Source organism: Amblyraja radiata, unplaced genomic scaffold, assembly GCF_010909765.2.
Source record: "Amblyraja radiata isolate CabotCenter1 unplaced genomic scaffold, sAmbRad1.1.pri S43, whole genome shotgun sequence".
Lineage (NCBI taxonomy): Eukaryota > Metazoa > Chordata > Chondrichthyes > Rajiformes > Rajidae > Amblyraja > Amblyraja radiata.
In genome coordinates this window covers 5,301,807-5,322,919 of record NW_022630150.1, presented here as the reverse complement: position 1 = coordinate 5,322,919, position 21,113 = coordinate 5,301,807, and the positions used below count along the sequence as shown (strand labels likewise).

At 52.1% G+C, this 21,113-nt stretch overlaps 1 protein-coding gene across 1 annotated transcript in view; it reads left to right on the top strand.

Annotated features, from left to right (window-relative positions):
- The window catches only part of dnah2 (dynein axonemal heavy chain 2), a 121,087-nt gene that overhangs the window by 58,789 nt on the left and 41,185 nt on the right, over positions 1-21,113 (top strand). Inside the window, exons 35-46 of the mRNA XM_033016320.1 lie at positions 93-196; positions 1,719-1,908; positions 3,893-4,073; positions 5,466-5,593; positions 6,718-6,870; positions 7,928-8,053; positions 9,075-9,290; positions 10,681-10,798; positions 14,494-14,630; positions 16,224-16,361; positions 17,521-17,679; positions 18,394-18,546. Coding sequence (XP_032872211.1) covers positions 93-196; positions 1,719-1,908; positions 3,893-4,073; positions 5,466-5,593; positions 6,718-6,870; positions 7,928-8,053; positions 9,075-9,290; positions 10,681-10,798; positions 14,494-14,630; positions 16,224-16,361; positions 17,521-17,679; positions 18,394-18,546 — 1,803 coding nt within the window. The remainder of the gene's footprint in view (positions 1-92; positions 197-1,718; positions 1,909-3,892; positions 4,074-5,465; positions 5,594-6,717; positions 6,871-7,927; positions 8,054-9,074; positions 9,291-10,680; positions 10,799-14,493; positions 14,631-16,223; positions 16,362-17,520; positions 17,680-18,393; positions 18,547-21,113) is intronic.

Below are 21,113 nucleotides of genomic sequence, written 5' to 3'. Positions count from 1 at the left end.
AATGCCCTCAATAGCAAGAATGTCCTTCCTCTAATTAGTCCGGCTGAGTTACTGCAGCATTTTGTGTCTAACTGTTGTTTTATGTTCTGCAGGACCTGGACGACTGTTTAGTCCGACAGACCAACACACACTTCCAGTACGGTTACGAGTACTTGGGCAACTCGGGCCGTCTGGTGATCACTCCGCTCACAGACAGGTGCGGCCTGCTCCCCCTTCTCACTCACTCTGTGTATTGTTGCTGGTGGATAGAACAATAGGTGCAGGAGGAGGCCATTCGGCCCTTCCAGCCAGCACCGCCATTCAATGTGATCATGGCTGATCATCCCCAATCAGTACCCCGTTCCTGCTTTCTCCCCCATATCCCTTGATTCCGTTAGCCCTCAGAGCTATATCTAACTCTCTCTTGAAAACATCCAGTGACTTGGCTTCCACTGCCTTCTGTGGCAGAGAATTCCTGCCTCCTTGCTGTTTGTCCCGAGCTGACACAGTGTCAGGCGTCCAGTGGGCAATGGGTTGGGCTAGTCTGTGTCAACTTGCACCTCCTCCACTGTATCCCTTGTTCAAGATGTGGACTCTTATACATCGACGAGACCAAACGCAGACTGGGCGATCGTTTCACGGAACACCTTCGCTCAGTACGCCAGGACCTACCTGATCTCCCAGTTGCCAAACACTTTGCTCCATAGATGCTTCCGGGTCTGGACCCGAAACATCACCTATTCCTTCGTTCCATACACGCTGCCTCGTCCGCTGAGTTTCTCCAGCATTTTTGTCCAGCTCGGACTATCCTTGATCCGACACTTCCTTGCACTAAACATAATTTGATTATCATGTATCTTCGGGTTGGTTGCAATCATGTATTGTCTTTCCGCTGACTGGCCAGCACACAGCAAAAAGCTTTTCACTGTACCTCAACCCTGCACGTGACAACAAACCAAACCGAACAATGAAAGGATGTCAGAACTTTCATATAATAATGTCTTTATTTATATAGCACATTTTTAGTCAACTTGCATTGACCCCAAAGTGCTTCACATAATTACATCCACACACACAGGCAAAGGTGGGTGAAGTGTCTTGCCCAAGGACACACACAGGCAAAGGTGGGTGAAGTGTCTTGCCCAAGGACACACACAGGCAAAGGTGGGTGAAGTGTCTTGCCCAAAGACACAACGACAGTATGCACTCCAAGCGGGATTCGAACCAGCTACCTTCCGGTTGCCAGCCGAACACTTAGCCCATTGTGCCATCTGTCGTCCCATGTAGACTGGATAGACTCGGCTTGTACTCGCTAGAATTTAGAAGATTGAGGGGGGGATCTTATAGAAACTTACAACATTCTTAAGGGGTTGGACAGGCTAGATGCAGGAAGATTGTTCCCGATGTTGGGGAAGTCCAGAACAAGGGGTCACACACAGTTTAAGGATAAGGGGGAAATCTTTTAGGACCGAGATGAGAAAAACATTTTTTTTTCACACAGAGAGTGGTAAATCTGTGGGATTCTCTACCACAGAAGGTAGTTGAGGTCACAGTTCATTGGCTATATTTAAGAGGGAGTTAGATGTGGCTAAAGGGATCAGGGGGTATGGAGAGAAGGCAGGGATGGGATACTGAGTTGGATGATCAGCCATGATCATATTGAATGGCGCTGCAGGCTTGAAGGGCCGAATGGCCTCTACTCCTGCACCTATTGTCTATGTTTCTATGCCTCTTCCCAGGTGCTACATGACCCTGACAACAGCCCTGCACCTGCATCGAGGTGGCTCCCCCAAGGGCCCGGCCGGGACGGGCAAGACGGAGACGGTGAAGGACCTGGGCAAGTCTCTGGGCATGTACGTCATCGTGGTCAACTGCTCTGAAGGGCTGGACTACAAATCCATGGGACGCATGTACTCTGGACTGGCACAGGTGAGCGGAAGAAGCAGTAAAAATATACAGTGTATAAGGTCATAAGTGATAGGAGCAGAATTAGGCCACTCGGCCCATCAATTCTACTCTCCCTCCTAACCCCATTCACCTGCCTTCTCCCCATAACCCCCTGACACCCGTACTAATCACAAATCTGTCTATCTCTGCCATAAAAGTATCCACTGACCTGGCCTCCACCACCCTCTGTAGCAAAGAATTCTACAGATTCACCGCCCTCCGACTATAAAAATTCCTCCTCATCTCCTTCCTGATGGAACGTCCTTTTATTGTCTGACCTCTGGTCCCCAGACTATCCCACCACTGGACATTCACTGACCGACAGAATTGGACGTCTCCGGCCAAATCCTACCTGGGTTCATCTCCAGCTGAACCTAGTAATGCAGTTCATCCCCACACTCCCAGTACATGGGCACAGCCCACACATGGTGGGTGAAAGTGACTGAGCTTTACATTCATGGGGCAGAACTGGGGGGTCTCAATGTTAGAGGGGCAGTAGTGATGGAGTGTCACTGTATCAGAGGGGCTGCACTGAGGGTAAACGCCCTGCCTGTGTCAACGCTACACTATGTCCTGCCCCTCCCCTTTCCCAGCTTTCTTCTCCCCCCCCTGAAATCCGTCTGAAGAAGGGTCTCGACCCGAAACGTCACCTATCCACGTTCTCCACAGATGCTGCCTGACCCACCCACTGAGTTACTCCAGCACTCTGTGAAACGTCACCTATCCATGTTCTCCACAGATGCTGCCTGACCCGCTGAGTTATGGTGCAGCAGCATCTATGAAGCTAAGGAAATAGGCAACGTTTCGGGCCGAAATCCTTATGGAAATAGGCAAAGTTTCGGGCCTAAACCCTTACGGGTTTCGGCCCAAAACGTTGCCTATTTCCTTAGCGCCATAGATGCTGCCTGACCCACTGAGTTACTCCAGCACTGTGTGAAACGTCACCTATCCATGTTCTCCACAGATGCTGCATGCCTGACCCGCTGAGTTACTCCAGCACTCTGTGAAACGTCACCTATCCCTGTTCTCCACAGATGCTGCCTGACCCGCTGAGTTACTCCAGCACTCTGTGAAACGTCACCTATCCATGTTCTCCACAGATGCTGCCTGACCCACTGAGTTACTCCAGCACTCTGTGAAACGTCACCTATCCATGTTCTCCACAGATGCTGCCTGACCCACTGAGTTACTCCAGCACTCTGTGAAACGTCACCTATCCATGTTCTCCACAGATGCTGCCTGACCCGCTGAGTTACTCCAGCACTCTGTGAAACGTCACCTATCCATGTTCTCCACAGATGCTGCCTGACCCGCTGAGTTACTCCAGCACTCTGTGAAACGTCACCTATCCATGTTCTCCACAGATGCTGCCTGACCCGCTGAGTTATGGTGCAGCAGCATTTATGAAGCTAAGGAAATAGGCAACGTTTCGGGCCGAAATCCTTATGGAAATAGGCAAAGTTTCGGGCCTAAACCCTTACGGGTTTCGGCCCAAAACGTTGCCTATTTCCTTAGCGCCATAGATGCTGCCTGACCCACTGAGTTACTCCAGCACTGTGTGAAACGTCACCTATCCATGTTCTCCACAGATGCTGCATGCCTGACCCGCTGAGTTACTCCAGCACTCTGTGAAACGTCACCTATCCATGTTCTCCATAGATGCTGCCTGACCCACTGAGTTACTCCAGCACTGTGTGAAACGTCACCTATCCATGTTCTCCACAGATGCTGCCTGACCCACCCGCTGAGTTACTCCAGCACTCTGTGTGAAACGTCACCTATCCATGTTCTCCACAGATGCTGCCTGACCCACCCGCTGAGTTACTCCAGCACCCTGTATCCCTTTGTGTGGAAGTTGCGGCCTTGCTTTAGTTTCAGCAGCCTGTGGTCCATGCAATGTGCCGTCACTTGTTAGACTGTGGGCTCGCTGTGCTGACGAGATGATGTTGGATGTTTGTGTGTGCAGACTGGAGCCTGGGGCTGCTTCGACGAGTTTAACCGCATCAACATCGAGGTGCTGTCGGTGGTGGCCCAGCAGATCCTCTCCATCCTGTCCGCGCTGTCGGCTGGCCTGACCCGCTTCATCTTCGAGGGCCGTGAGATTAACCTGGTCTGGTCGTGTGGCATCTTCATCACCATGAACCCGGGTGAGGCCACCAGGGCAGAGGGGAGTCTGGCCCTCAAACTCCATGTCCACCGTCTCACTCTCTCCATCATCGCCCTTATCCCTAACCAGTCTGAAGGAGGGATAGGAGATGTTTCGGGTCAAGACCCGGAAGCATCTATGGAGCGAAGGAATAGGTGACGATTCGGGTCTCGATCCGAAATGCCACCCATTCCTTCTCTCCGGAGATGCTGCCTGTCCCGCTGAGTTACTCCAGCATGTTGTGTCTTTCTTCGGTTTAAACCAGCACCTGCAGTTCCATCCTACACACACTAGTTCCAGGTTTGTTATCCCATCCACTCCCTTACACACCAGGAGCAATTTACAGAGTGTGGAATGGCCCCTGTATGAGATGGAGTTGTGGATTCCTACCCTCAGCACTAAGTACAGGGAAGATAGGGTCATACATCGTGGAAACAGGCCCTTCGGCCCAACTCGCCCATGCCGACCAACATGCCCCATCTACACTAGTCCCACCTTTAGACTGTAGAGATACAGCACGGAAACAGGCCCTTCGGCCCATCTCGCCCATGCCGACCAACATGCCCCATCTACACTAGTCCCACCTTTAGTTTAGTTTAGAGATACAGCGTTGAAACAGGCCCTTCGGCCCAACTGGCCCATGCTGACCAACATGCCCCATCTACACTAGTCCCACCTTTAGTTTAGTTTAGAGATACAGCGTTGAAACAGGCCCTTCGGCCCAACTGGCCCATGCTGACCAACATGCCCCATCTACACTAGTCCCACCTTTAGTTTAGTTTAGAGATACAGCGTTGAAACAGGCCCTTCGGCCCAACTGGCCCATGCTGACCAACATGCCCCATCTACACTAGTCCCACCTTTAGTTTAGTTTAGAGATACAGCGTTGAAACAGGCCCTTCGGCCCAACTCGCCCATGCCGACCAACTTGCCCCATCTACACTAGTCCCACCTTTAGTTTAGTTTAGAGATACAGCACGGAAACAGGCCCTTCGGCCCACCGGGTCCACACCGACCAGCGGTGCCCGTACACTAACACTATCCTACACACACTAGGGACAATTTACACATACACCAAGCCAATTAACCTACAAACCTGCACGTCTTTGGAGTGTGGGAGGAAAATGAAGATCTCGGAGAAAACCCACGCAGTTCACGGGGAGAGAACGTACAAACTCCAAACACCTGCCTGCATTTGCTCCATATCCCTCTAAACCTGTCCTATCCATGCACCTGTCTAAATGTTTCTTAAACATTGCGATAGTCCCAGCCTCAACTACCTCCTCCGGCAGCTTGTTCCATACACCCACCACCCACTGTGTGAAAAAGGTACCCCTCTGGTTCCTATTAAATCTTTTCCCCCTCACCTTGAACCTACGTCCTCTGGTTGCAGGGTATGCTGGCCGCACAGAGTTGCCGGACAACCTGAAGTCCATGTTCAGGCCCATCTCCATGGTGGTTCCCGATTCCACACTGATCGCAGAGATCATCTTGTTTGCTGAGGGATTCAGCAACTGCAAGGTATGTTTTCCTGCACCGGCTGCCTCATGTCTCCCATCATGTGCCTCCCTGATGTCCTTGATCATCGATGCTATTTGCATATCCTCCATTCATTTCTCCAAAGTACCGTCAACATCTCCCATAGAGTGATACAGTGTGGAAACAGGCCCTTCAGCCCAACATGCCCACACCGGCCAACATGTTCCAGCTACACTAGTCACAGAGTGATACAGTATGGAAACAGGCCCTTCAGCCCAACTCGCCCACACCAGCCCAACATGTCCCAGCTACACTAGTCATAGAGAGATACAGTGTGGAAACAGGCCCTTCAGCCCAACATGTCCCAGCTACACTAGTCATAGAGTGATACAGTGTGGAAACAGGCCCTTCAGCCCAACATGTCCCAGCTACACTAGTCATAGAGTGATACAGTGTGGAAACAGGCCCTTCAGCCCAACGTGCCCACACCGGCCAACATGTTCCAGCTACACTAGTCACAGAGTGATACAGTATGGAAACAGGCCCTTCAGCCCAACTCGCCCACACCAGCCCAACATGTCCCAGCTACACTAGTCATAGAGAGATACAGTGTGGAAACAGGCCCTTCAGCCCAACATGTCCCAGCTACACTAGTCATAGAGTGATACAGTGTGGAAACAGGCCCTTCAACCCAACTTGTCCCAGCTACACTAGTCATAGAGTGATACAGTGTGGAAACAGGCCCTTCAGCCCATCATGTCCCAGCTACACTAGTCCAAACCTGGTCCACATTTGGTCCATATCCCTCCAAACCCGTCCTAGCCTCTCGTTCCCCCTTTCCCTGACGCTCAGCCTGAAGACCCGAAACGTCACCTTTTCCTTTTCCCCAGAGACCCTCTTTTCTGCCTGACCCGCTGAGTTACTCCAGCGCCCTCTCTGTGTGTCTATCTTGGTTCTCCTCCCCTGGGTAAAGTCACGTGGATTATTTGGTCCTGGATGACGATGAGTTTCTTCAGCGTTGCTGGAGCTACACTCGTGGGCAAGTGGCCGGGTCCCATTGTAGATGGTGTGGGGGGTACTTGTGGAGGTGGGGGGATGAGACACAGATGGTGTAGTTTGCAGCTTACTCTGCTCTCTCTCTCTCTCTCTCTCTGTGTCTTCCTCAGGCCCTGGCCAAGAAGGTGTACACTCTGTACTCCCTGGCGGTGCAGCAACTGTCCAAGCAGGATCACTACGACTTTGGCCTGCGTGCCCTCACCTCCCTGCTGCGCTACGCTGGCAAGAAACGGCGCGACAAGCCCCAGCTCTCTGACGAGGAGGTGAGACAAACCCACCCTGTGGCTCTGCACGGGACAGGGAACCATGCATGCATGCATGTCGGGACCCGGGCTTCACAGGGAACCATGCATGCCAGCATGCCTTACAACATAGAGCAGTACAGTACAGGAACAGGCCCTTCGGCCCACACCACCCCAACTTACTAGGTTGGTTGTGGGCGGGTGGGTCCGTGTCTGTTTGGGGGCGTGTAATTATATCTGTACGCGTGCTAGAGTGAGTGTGCGAGTGAAAATGTGCACACACGTGGGATTGTGCAAGTGTGTGTGTGTGTGTGAGTAAGCAAGTGTGTGTGTAAGAGCAAGTGTGTTTGTGTGTGAGTGAGCATGTGTGTGTGAGCAAGTGTGTTTGTGTGTGAGTGAGCATGTGTGTGCGTGCATGTGTGAATGAGCATGTGTGTGCGTGCATGTGCGTGTGTGCGTGTATGTATCTACAATGATGAGCAGTGATTCACTGTGTGTGTGTATGAGTGAGCATGTGTGTGAGTGAGCAAGTGTGCGTGTGTGTGCGTGTGTCTACAGTGATGAGCAGTGATTCACCGTGTGTGTGTGTGTGTGTGTGTGCGCGTGTGTGCGCGCGTGTGTGTGCGTGTGTGTCTACAGTGATGAGCAGTGATTCACCGTGTGTGTGTGTGTGTGTGTGTGCGCGTGTGTGCGCGCGTGTGTGTGCGTGTGTGTCTACAGTGATGAGCAGTGATTCACCGTGTGTGTGTGCGTGTGTGCGTGTGTCTACAGTGATGAGCAGTGATTCACCGTGTGTGTGTGTGTGTGTGTGTGCGCGTGTGTGCGCGCGTGTGTGTGCGTGTGTGTCTACAGTGATGAGCAGTGATTCACCGTGTGTGTGTGCGTGTGTGCGTGTGTCTACAGTGATGAGCAGTGATTCACCGTGTGTGTGTGTGTGTGTGTGTGTGCGCGTGTGTGCGCGCGTGTGTGTGCGTGTGTGTCTACAGTGATGAGCAGTGATTCACCGTGTGTGTGTGCGTGTGTGCGTGTGTCTACAGTGATGAGCAGTGATTCACCGTGTGTGTGTGTGTGTGTTTAGATCCTCCTGATGTCCATGAAGGACATGAACATGGCCAAGCTGACTTCCATCGACATGCCGCTGTTCGGTGGCATTATCCACGACCTGTTCCCCGGTGTGGAGACCCCTGTCTTGGACTACGGGAAGGTAGGCCAGATATTTTTTGTATTGAAAGATGCTGCACTTAAACTGGCCCTTCCGCCCACCAAGTCCACTAGCTCTGTGTTATTTTGCCACTGTGCCCGTACACGTACATGTGACAATGAACTGAACTGATCGCACTTTCCAATCCACTCCCAACACTCTAGGTAATAAGGTCATAAGGATAAGGGGAAATCTTTTAGGACCGAGATGAGAAAAACATTTTTTACACAGAGAGTGGTGAATCTGTGGAATTCTCTGCCACAGAAGGTAGTTGAGGCCAGTTCATTGGCTATATTTAAGAGGGAGTTCGATGTGGCCCTTGTGGCTAAAGGGATCAGGGGGTATGGAGAGACGGCAGGGATGGGATACTGAGTTGGATGATCAGCCATGATCATATTGAATGGCGGTGCAGGCTTGAAGGGCCGAATGGCCTCTACTCCTGCACCTATTTTCTATGTTTCTATGTTTCTATCTATGGAGCGAAGGAAATAGGCAACGTTTTCTATGTTTCTATGTTTCTATCTATGGAGCGAAGGAAATAGGCAACGTTTCGGCCCGAAACCCTTTGGGTTTCGACCCGAAACGTTGCCTATTTCCTTTGGGTTTTGGCCCGAAACGTTGCCTATTTCCATCGCTCCATAGATGCTGCTGCACCCGCTGAGTTTCTCCAGCACTTATGTCTACCAAAAACATACATAGATACATAGATACATAGACAATAGGTGCAGGAGTAGAGGCCATTCTGCCCTTCGAGCCTGCACCGCCATTCGATATGATCATGGCTGATCATCCAACTCAGTATCCCGTACCTGCCTTCTCTCCATACTTTAGCTACAAGGGCCACATTTAACTCCCTCCTAAACAGGTTTGGTGTGTGTGTAAATTGTCCCCAGTGTGTGTAGGATAGTGTTAGTGTGCGGGGATCGCTGGTCGGCACGGACCCGGTGGGCCGAAGGGCCTGTTTTCAGCGCTGTATCTCTCGACACTGAACCTGAAACACGTGTTCCTCCGTATTGTGCGGCAGCTTAAAGATGCCATCGAGACAGCGCTGGTGGACACGGGCTACCAGGTGACGGAGTTCACCGTGTCGAAGGTCATCCAACTCCACGAGACCCAGAGCTCCCGCCACTCGGTCATGATCGTGGGCAAGACGGGCAGCGGCAAAACAGTGGTGTGGCGTACACTGCAGGCGGCGCTGTCCTTACTGCATCGTAGTGGAGAGCCTTACAACCTGGTCAAGGTCAGTACGTCCGTCCACAGGTCACCGCAACACAATCAGGCCATTCGGCCCATCGAGTCTACCCCATTCGTCACCGCAACACAATCAGGCCATTCAGCCCATCGAGTCTACCCCATTCGTCACCGCAACACAATCAGGCCATTCGGCCCATCAAGTCTACCCCACAGGTCACCGCAACACAATCAGGCCATTCGGCCCATCGAGTCTACGCCATTCGTCACCGCAACACAATCAGGCCATTCAGCCCATCGAGTCTACCCCATTCGTCACCGCAACACAATCAGGCCATTCAGCCCATCGAGTCTACCCCATTCGTCACCGCAACACAATCAGGCCATTCCGCCCATCGAGTCTACCCCATTCATCACCGCAACACAATCAGGCCATTGGGACGACAGATGGCTCAATGAGCTAAGTGTTCGGCTGGCAACCGGAAGGTAGCCGGTTCGAATCCCGCTTGGAGTGCATACTGTTGTTGTGTCCTTGGGCAAGACACTTCACCCACCTTTGCCTGTGTGTGAATGTGTGTGAATGTGTGTGAGTGATTGGTGGTGGTCGGAGGGGCCGTAGGCGCAGATTGGCAGCCACGCTTCCGTCAGTCTGCCCCAGGGCAGCTGTGGCTACAGAAGTAGCTTACCACCACCGAGTGTGACTGAGGAGTGAATGAATAATGCGATGTAAAGCGCCTTGAGTATTAGAAAGGCGCTATATAAATCCCATCCATTATTATTATTATTCGGCCCATCGAGTCTATGCCATTCGTCACTGCAACACAATGAGGCCATTCGGCCCATCGAGTCTATGCCATTCATCACTGCAACAGAATCAGGCCATTCGGCCCATCGAGTCTACCCCACCATTCAATCATAGCTGATCTATCTCTCCCTCCCTCCTAACCCCATTCTCCTGCCTTCTCCCCATAACCCCTGACACCCGTACTGATCAAGAATCTATCCATCTCCCGTTTAGAAATACCCACTGCCTTGTGGCCTCCACAGCCGCCTGTAGCAGTGAATCCCACACATTCACCGCCCTCTGGTTAAAGAAATTCCTCCTCGTCTCCTTTCTAAAGGTATGTCGCGTGAGTAACTGGGCTTGCATGCAGGAGTAGAATGAGGCCATTCGGCCCGTGCAGTCTACTCCCAACCCCACTCTCCTACCTTCTCCCCATAACCTCTGACACCTCACGGGGAGAATGCCACTTTGCCTCAATGCTTGATCAATGGTGTTTTGTCATTAATGTTTGATTATTATTAATGTTTAGTGTTTTCTGAGTCATTCGTAACTGTTGTTACTTGTGGGCGGAGCACCAAGGCAAATTCCTTGTATGTGAATACTTGGCCAATATACTTCCTTACTCTGCCCTCTGCCGTGGTGTGTTTGTGGACAGGACTACCCCCTGAACCCCAAAGCTGTGTCCCTGGGCGAGCTGTACGGAGAGTATGACCTATCGACGAATGAGTGGACGGACGGGGTGCTGTCCAATCTCATGAGGATCGCCTGCGCGGGTGAGTCTTTGCCTTCATTAATGGCGGCGTCTCTGAACGCTTTATTCAGGCCCGTTACACACACAACAGGGATTTCTAGTCGGCCACAGAGCCTCATAGGTTCTAGGAGCAGAATCAGGCCATTCGGCCCATCGAGTCTACCCCGCCATTCAATCATGACTGACCTATCTCTCCCTCCTAACTCCATTTTCCTGCCTTCTCCCCATGACTTCTGACACCTGTACTGATCAAGAATCTATCTATCTCCACCTTAAATATATCCATTGACTTGGCCTCCACAGCCACCTGTGGCAACGAATCCCACACAGATTCACCACCCCTTCACTAAAGGCATACCTCCTCTTCTTCTTGTGTGTGGCTTGCACAGCCTGAAGTGGTAGGACAACTTGTTCTATTTGATCTTATTTGATTGTGCATGCCAGGTTGATTGCATTAGTCGAAACAGGGCGGACCATGCGGAGGTTGCAACCTCCCACCCCGTGACCTGAACTGAATCCCTGTCTTTCAGAAGGGTTTGTTTTCTCCCCAGATTTCTGGCACTGAATAGCCTCCTCTCCCCCCCCCCCCCCCTTCATTGAACCAGAGTGCCAGGTATTAAACACTTGCTGGCCAGCGCGGGCGGGGATGGATGGATGGGTGGATGGCTGATGCGATTGTGGTGCTGATGGCCAGAGGGGAGAGGCCTGTGATTTACTGCCGCTGCAACCTGACAGGGAGAGATTCATGGTGTTTGTTTCCCCGGCTGTCTGCGGGGGCCGATATGTCACGGCGTTCCCGGAGACTCAACGCCGCTGCCGGCTGGGAAACCGGCAAACCCCTCGCACTGGGAGCAGCCAAGCCCGGGCCTGCAAACGGCCGACAGCATGAGCAATTAAAACGGGACCGTTTGCAGGCCGGCAGGTGTCAGGCAGGGGGCTGAGTTCCCCCATGAGGGAAGGCTGGCTGGCAAAAACCTCGGCTTTACAAGCATCGGCGATCAGTTTAAAGTGTGGCCACAATTTATACACAACATGGTCACAAACACAGCTGCCACACAACGGATAACTTCATTTAGTTAGTGGATTGTTGGCGGGACCACAAGGTTAACTCATTAACACACAAGTCTCAAGAAGGGTCTCGACCCGAAACGTCACCCATTCCTTCCCTCCAGAGATGCTGCCTGTCCCACTGAGTGACTCCAAGTAGAAAGATTGAGGGGGGGGGGGGGAGTCAGTCTCAGTCTAGCCCACCACAGAAGGGGGAGGAGTTGTACGGTTTGATAGCCACAGGGAAGAAGGATCTCCAGTGGCGTTCTGTGCTGCATCTTGGTGGAACCAGTCTGTTGCTGGAGGTGCTCCTCAGGTTGTCATCAGACAGGGATATGGATTACATGCAGGCAGAGGAATGGAACTGGGTATCATGGTTTGGTTTTGGACAATAGGTGCAGGAGTAGGCCATTCGGCCCTTCGAGCCAGCACGGCCATTCAATGTGATCATGGCTCAGACATCGTGGGGGCGAAAGGCCTGTTCTTCACTGAGCTTCACTGTTGTGTGGTCTATTTATTCAACTCCTTCTGTACAAGAGCAGGTTCCATTTATAGAGCGAAAACATTCCGAAACACTTGACAAGGCGACTGTCAAACTGCGATGAGAAAATAATAGTGTGGGTGACGGGGAGCATGTGGTCAGTGCGGGAGGTTTGGAGGAACATGTGGAAGGGGCAGAGAAACTCCAGGGATGGATTCCACAAAAACTGGAGCCTGGGTGGGATTGAAGGTGATGAAGAGGCCAGCACTGGAAGCACAAAGGGTTGTTTGCCTGCAGTAGGTAGCAGAGAGAAGGGGAGCAGAGAGAGGGCAGAGAGGGAGCAGAGAGTGGGAGCAGAGAGAGGGAGAGCAGACAGAGGGGGAGAGGGAGCAGAGAGAGGGGGAGCAGAGAGAGGGAGAGAGGGAGCAGAGAGAGGGAGAGGGCAGAGGGAGAGGGATAGGGCAGAGAGAGGAAGAGGGCAGGGATAGGGGGAGAGCAGAGGGTGGGAGCAGAGAGAGGGAGAGCAGACAAAGGGAGAGGGCAGAGAGAGGGCAGAGAGAGGGAGAGGGCAGAGAGAGGGAGAGGGAGAGAGGGAGAGGGAGAGAACAGAGAGGGAGGAGCAGAACCCTGCAAACAAGTGTGAGCAATCTAAAAATGGCAGACAGGTTAAATATCATGGTTAGACTCTCACATTGTTCCCAGTCATAGCATTAAAACAACACGGTGAAAGCTTACAACGAGCAGTCAGTTCACCTCTAAATTAATTACGGTAAAACTATGAGAGAATATTCAGAAGGTTTGCGCATTGGGGTTCATAAGTTCATAAGGCATAGTAGCAGAAGTAGGCCATTCGGCCCATCGCGTCTACTCTGCCATTCTATCGTGCCTGCTCTGTCTTTCCCTCTCAACCCCATTCGGAAGAAGGGTCCCAACCCTAAACGTCACCCGTCCACAGATGCTGCCTGACCCGCTGAGTTACTCCAGCACTCTGTGAAACGTCACCTATCCATGTTCCCCACAGATGCTGCCTGACCCACTGAGTTACTCCAGCACTCTGTGTGAAACGTCACCTATCCATGTTCTCCACAGATGCTGCCTGACCCGCTGAGTTACTCCAGCACTCTGTGAAATGTCACCTATCCATGTTCTCCACAGATGCTGCCTGACCCGCTGAGTTACTCCAGCACTGTGTGAAACGTCACCTATCCGTGTTCTCCACAGATGCTGCCTGACCCGCTGAGTTATGGTGCAGCAGCATCTATGAAGCTAAGGAAATAGGCAACGTTTCGGGCCGAAATCCTTCTGGAAATAGGCAACGTTTCGGGCCTAAACCCTTACGGGTTTCGGCCCAAAACGTTGCCTATTTCCTTAGCTCCATAGATGTTGCCTGACCCACTGAGTTACTCCAGCACTCTGTGAAACGTCACCTATCCATGTTCCCCACAGATGCTGCCTGACCCGCTGAGTTACTCCAGCACTCTGTGAAACGTCACCTATCCATGTTCTCCACAGATGCTGCCTGACCCGCTGAGTTACTCCAGCACTCTGTGAAACGTCACCTATCCATGTTCTCCACAGCCCGCTGAGTTACTCCAGCACTCTGTGAAACGTCACCTATCCATGTTCTCCACAGATGCTGCCTGACCCGCTGAGTTACTCCAGCACTCTGTGAAACGTCACCTATCCATGTTCTCCACAGATGCTGCCTGACCCGCTAGTTACTCCAGCACTCCAGCAGTGTTGAATTGTGATTGGAGGAAGTGCTGCCTACTTGGTTGAGGGTGCTGGCCACTCAGTTTAGTGTAGAGATGCAGTATGGAAACAGGCCCTTCGGCCCACCAGGTCCGTACTGACCAACCATCCCCACACTAGTTCCATTCCACACATTAGGGACAATTTACAGAAGCCAATTGACCTTCAAACCCGCACGTCTTTGGAGTGTGGGAGGAAACCGGAGCACCCGGAGAAATCCTACGTGGTCACAGGGAGAACGTGCAAACTCCGTACAGACAGCACCCGTACTCAGGATGGAAGCCAGGTCTCTGGCACTGTGAGGCAGCAGCTCTACCCGCTGCTCCACCGTGCCACCACCAGTACACAGATGCTTCATCTATGCCTGTGATTATTTGTAGCCCTGTCTACTGGGCCCTGAGCTGTATATTTGAACAAAGCGTGTGATCTGCCCACAGATGAGAAGCCAGATGATAAGTGGATTGTGTTTGATGGCCCAGTGGACACTCTCTGGATCGAGAGCATGAATTCAGTCATGGACGACAACAAGGTGTTGACGTTGATCAACGGGGAGCGGATATCCATGCCCGAGCAGGTAGGGACCACCAGCAAAGCCTGGCATGTCTGCAGGTGTCCAGCAGGTCAGCCAGCCACCCTTCATCACGCCAGTCGCCAAAGATAGACACAAAAAGCTGGAGTAACTCAGCGGGTCAGACAGCATCTCTGGGCAAAAGCAAAAGGCCACGTTTCAGGTCGAGACCCTTTCTTCAGGTCTGAAGATGCTGCCTGTCCCGCTGAGTTACTCCAGCACTCTGTGAAACGTCACCTATTCCTTTTCCCCAGAGATGCTGTCTGACCCGCTGAGTTACTCCAGCTTTTTGTGCCTATCTTTGGTTTAACCCAGCATCTGCAGCTCCTTCCTACACATTCAACCCATTCCACAGATGCTGCCCGAATTCCTCCAGCACTTTGCGTTTGGCTGGAGATTCCAGCACCTACAGTTCCTTGTGTCTCTGTGGCACGACTGGTGTTTAAATTCGCCCTGCATCCCCCCTGGGTAGGGAGGTCAAATGTCGCTGACACATGAAGTAGCTTCTCTTCAAATCCTCTTCAAGTTCCTCTTGTCTTCAAGTGATGAGATATGTTTTAATTTCCTTTCTACACTGCAGTGATTAGGTCTATGAATCAAACATGAACATTCAATGCGTTGGTGTGGAGAGAGTGATATGGTGGTCAGGCCACAAGTGGTGAATCTAATGTTTGAGAAAGAACTGCAGACGCTGGTAAAATCGAAGGTAGACACAACCGCTGAGTTTCTCCAGCATTTGTGTCTACCTTAGACAATAGGTGCAGGAGTAGACCATTCGGCCCTTCGAGCCATTCAATGTGATCACGGCTGATCATCCACAATCAGTACCCCGTTCCTGCCTTCTCCCCATATCCCTTGACTCCGCTATCTTTAAGGGCCTGTCCCACTTACGCGACCTTTTTCATGTTGATAATTCAGCAGCGGCCAGAAAGACGCTACGACTCCTTTAGGTGACTAGGAGACTACTCACGACCATACAGGCCGACACGCACCCTGGTGACACCCCACGACATGTCGCCAGGGGGCATGTCGCCTGTATGGTCGCGTTGAACATTTTCGGCGACCTATGACGGATGCTGGCAGTCGCCGAAAAGGTCCCGTAAGTGGGACAAGCCCTATAAGAGCCCTATCTAACTCTCTCTTGAAGCCATCCGGAGAACCGACCTCCACCGCCCTCTGAGGCAGAGAATTCCAGACTCACCACACTCTGTGAGAAAACGTGTTCCCTCGTCTCCGTTCTAAGTGGCCGACCCCTGATTCTTAAACTGTGTGTGGCCCCTGGTTCTGGACTCCCCCAACATCGGGAACATGTTTCCTGCCTCTAGCGTGTCCAAACCCTTAATAATCTTATATGTTTCAATGAGATATCCTCTCATCCTTCTAAACTCCAGAGTGTACAAGCCCAGCCGCTCCATTCTCTCAGCATATGACAGTCCCGCCATCCCGGGAATTAACCTGGTGAACCTACGCTGGGCTCCCTCAATAGCAAGAGGTGACTCTAAGACCGGGAGATGGAGGCTCCCCTTGTTGCTCTGTCTGAGATAGTTGGGAACACCTTGCCTGAGCTCCCTGACGGCCGGCTTTGTCTCCCACCGCCAGGTTTCCCTGCTGTTTGAAGTGGAAAACCTGGCCGTTGCCTCTCCTGCCACCGTGTCTCGCTGCGGGATGGTTTACACCGACTACACCGACCTGGGATGGAAGCCATACGTCCAGTCATGGCTGAACAAGCGGCCCAAGGTAGGTACATGAGGTCATATAGAATTAGGCCATTCGGCCCATCCAGTCTACCATGGCCGATCTCTGCCTCCTAATCCCATTTCCCTGCCTTCTCCCCATAGTCCTTGACACCCGTTTTAATCAAGAATTTGTCCATCTCCGCCTTAAAAATATCCACTGACTTGTGGCCTCCACAGCCGTCTGTGGCAATGAGTTCCACAGATTCACCACCCTCTGGCTAAAGAAATTCCTCCTCACCTCCTTTCTAAAAGAGCGCCCTTTAATTCTGAGGCTGTGACCTCTGGTCCTAGACTCTCCCACTAGTGGAAACATCCTCTCCACATCCACTCTATCCAGGCCTTTCATTATTCTGTAAGTTTCAATGCGGTCCCCCCCTCAAACTTCTAAACTCCAGCGAGTACAGGCCCAGTGCTGTCAAACGCTCATCGTATGCTCACCCACACATTCCTGGAATCATTCTTGTAAACCTCCTCTGGACCCTCTCCAGAGCCAGCACATCCTTCCTCACATATGGGGCCCAAACTTGCCCACAGTGAGTAATTAGTGGGTACCTATTTGTGCAATGTTAGTTCATGAGATGATCCAACTCCAATGCCTTTTCCGTACACTCACTAGACTGTAGAGATACGGCATGAGAACAAAATGCTGGAGTAACTCAGCGGGACAGGTAGCATCTCTGAGAGAAGGGATGGCTGACGTTTCGGGTCGAGACCCTTCTTCAGACTGATGTCGGGGGAGTGGACGCGACAGAGATGGAATGTAGTTGGAGACAGTAAGACTGGTGGGAGAAGGGGGAGGGGATGGAGAGAGGGGGAAAGCAAGGGCTATCTGAAGTTAGAGATGTCAATGTTCATACCACTGGGGTGTAAACTGCCCAAGCGAAATGTGAGGTACTGTTTTACCAATTTGTGCTGGGCCTCACCCTGACAGTGGGAGGCCCAGGATGGAAAGGTCAGTGTGGGAATGGGAGGGGGAGTTAAAAGTGTTCAACAACTGGGAGATCATCAGGTAGGTTTAGTCTTTGGAGAGAAAACCTACGCGTTCGCAGGGAGAACGTGCAAACTCCGCACTGACAGCACCCGTGGTCGGGATCGAAGCCGCGTTACTTTTCTACGGTATGAATGACGTTCTACCTGACATTGCTGCTTGCCATTCGCAGGATGAGCATGAGCAACTTCAGGAAATGTTTCAGAAAAGCATTGAAAAGACGCTGCACTTCAAGAAAGAACACTGCAAGGAGCTGATCCCCATTGCCGAGCACTCAGGGGTGGTATCTCTATGCAACCTGTACGAGACCATGGCCACAGTGGAGAACGGGGTGAGTACAGGAGCAAGGAGGTCCTACGGGCCCTGGTGAGACCGCACCTGCAGTATCGTGTGCAGCTTTGGTCTCCTAGTTTTACCAAGGACACTCTGCCTATTGAGGGAGCTCACCAGCTTAATTCCCGGGATGTTCGGTCTGAGATATGATGAAAGAATGGAACTTCTTCCTCTTCTTGCGTGCGGCGTGCACAGTTGTAGGACAACTTGTTCTATTTGATCTTCTGTTTGTGCACGTCGAGTTGATTCCATTAGTCGAAGCAGGGCGGACCACGTGAAGGTTGCAATCTCCCCACCCCAAAGAATGGATCGACTGCATTCACTGTAATTTAGAAGGATGAGAGGGCAATCTTATAGAAACATAAAATAATTTAGGGATTGGACAGGCTAGATGGGGGAAACATGTTCCCGATGTTGGGGGGAGTCCAGAACCAGGGGCCACACACACACACAGTTGAAGAATAAGTCAGAGTCTTGTTGGAACAGCCAGAGCTGGAGGTGAGCTGGAAGAGTTAAGGGCCTGTCCCACTTACGTGTCCTTGCGGTCGCGTAATCTGCGTGCCAAGGACACGTAAGTGGGACAGGCCCTTGAGTAAGGGTTGCTTCCTAAAATGGGGGGAGCTGGAGCAATGTTGGCTGCTGGTTTTTTCCCTGGTACCTTGTGGCCCAACAGAGACATTTTCCCCCTCAGTTTTGCTGCTGTGTGTTTCAGGTGAACCCCGGGGACCCCGATAATCACATGCACATGATCTCCATGGTCTTCGTCTTCAGTTTGATCTGGTCCGTGTGCGCCTCCGTGGACGAAGAGGGGAGGAAGAAGATGGATAACTTCCTGCGGGAGATGGACGGCAGCTTCCCCAGCAAGGTGAGAGGCTTGGTAGAGTTTAGAGATATCCACCGGGTCCCACCCCGACCAGCCATCCCCCCCCCCCCCCGCACACTAACTAACACTATCCTCCACACTAACTCCACGCCATCCCCCCCCGCACACTAACTAACACTATCCTGCCAACACTAACTCCACGCCACACCCCCCGCACACTAACAACACTATCTCCACAACTAACTCACACGGCCCATCCCCCCCCGCAACAACTACTAACACTATCCTCCCGCCATCCCCAACCGCACACTACTAACACCTATCGCTCGCACACTGACTCCACGACATCACCCCCCGCCCACACTAAACTAACACTATCCTCCACACTAACTCCACGACATCCCCCCCCGCACACTAACTAACACTATCCTCCACACTAACTCCACGCCATCCCCCCCCCCCGCACACTAACTAACACTATCCTCCACACTAACTACCACGCCCATCCCCCCCCCGCACACTAACTAACACTATCCTCCACACTAACTCCACGCCATCCCCCCCCGCACACAAACTAACCACTATCCTCCACACTAACTCCACGCCATCCCCCCCCCGCACACTAACTAACACTATCCTCCACGACATCCCCCCCCGCACACTAACTAACACTATCCTCCACACTAACTCCACGACATCCCCCCCCGCACACTAACTAACACTATCCTCCACACTAACTCCACGCCATCCCCCCCCCGCCCACACTAACTAACACTATCCTCCACACTAACTCCACGCCATCCCCCCCCGCACTACTAACTAACACTATCCTCCACGACATCCACCCCCGCACACTAACTAACACTATCCTCCACACTAACTCACGACATCCCTCCCCCCCCGCACACTAACTAACACTATCCTCCACACTAACTCCACGCCATCCCTCCCCGCACACTAACTAACACTATCCTCCACACTAACTCCACGCCATCCCCCCCCCGCACACTAACTAACACTATCCTCCACACTAACTCCACGCCATCCCTCCCCGCACACTAACTAACACTATCCTCCACACTAACTCCACGCCATCCCCCCCCCGCACACTAACTAACACTATCCTCCACACACACACACACACACACACTTATACCAAGCCCTACATTGTCCTACAAACCTGCACGTCATAGAAACATAGACAATAGGTGCAGGAGGAGGCCATTCGGCCCTTCGAGCCTGCACCGCCATTCATTGTGATCATGGCTGATCGTCCCCAATCAATAACCCGTGCCTGCCTTCTCCCCATATCCCTTGACTCCACCAGCCCCCTAGAGCTCTATCTAACTCTCTCTTAAATCCATCCAGTGACTTGGCCTCCACTGTGCCCTCTGTGGCAGGGAATTCCACAAATTCACACAACTCTCTGGGTGAAAATATTTTTTCTCACCTCAGTCTTAAATGGCCGCCCCTTTATTCTAAGACTGTGTGTGGCCCCTGGTTCTGGACTCGCCCAACATTGGGAACATTTTTCCTGCATCTAGCTTGTCCAGTCCTTCGTAGAGTTTAGAGATACAGCGCGGAGTTATCCACCAGGTCCCGCGCCGACCAGCGATCATCGCACACTAACTAACACTATCCTCCCCACACACACACACTAGGGACAATTTACACTTACACAATACAATACAATACAATTTATTTGTTGTCATTTGAACCCAGAGGTTCAAACAAAATGTGGTTTCTGCAGTCATACACACAAGAAGAAGAACCAAGACACAACACAATTTACACAAACACCCATCACAGTGAATCTCCTCCTCACTGTGATGGAAGGCAAAGTCTTATCTCTCCCCTGCACTCCTCGTTCTCCTCCCGATGTCAGAGTCAAAGCCCCCGGTGGGCGATGGTAAATAAGTCCCGCGGCCATTATAAAGCCGCGCCGGGTGATGCAAGGCCCTGCTCCGGGTCTTGGTGTTGGAGCCAAGCCCTACATTGTCCTACAAACCTGCACGTCTGTGGAGTGTGGGAGGAAATTGAAGATCTCGGAGAAAACCCACCCTGAGAAGGTACAAACTGCGTACAGACAGCACCCGTAGTCGGGATGGAACCCGGGTCTCCGGCACTGCAAGTGCTGAAAGGCAGCAACTCTACCGCTGCGCCACCGTGACGCCCGTGTGTGCAGCCTTACACTCCAACGGGGGAACTTCTGTCCCGGTGATCCTTTGTACACATTTACAAATGGGGAGGGGAGTGCTGGAGAGAGCGAGTGTGTCGGTATACTCCACAGTGTGTGTCGGTACACTCCACAGTGTGTGTCGGTACACTCTGTGTTGGTTTACTCTGTGTCGGTTTACTCTGTCAGTATACTCCACAGTGTGTCAGTGTACTCCACTCTGCAGTTAGCAAGGGCAAGGACTGGGGCTACAGAATCTGGGACAAAGTGGAATGAAAGGGACATTGGAAGAATGCATAAAATGGAGAAGATGACAGGGCTGTAGAAACTCGCAGGGGCAGGGTGTTAATTGTACTGCTGGATTTGGACAGGCACAGATGTGATGGGCCAAATGGCAGCCTTTGTGTGCAGTGCTCTCTATTGAAGAATGTGG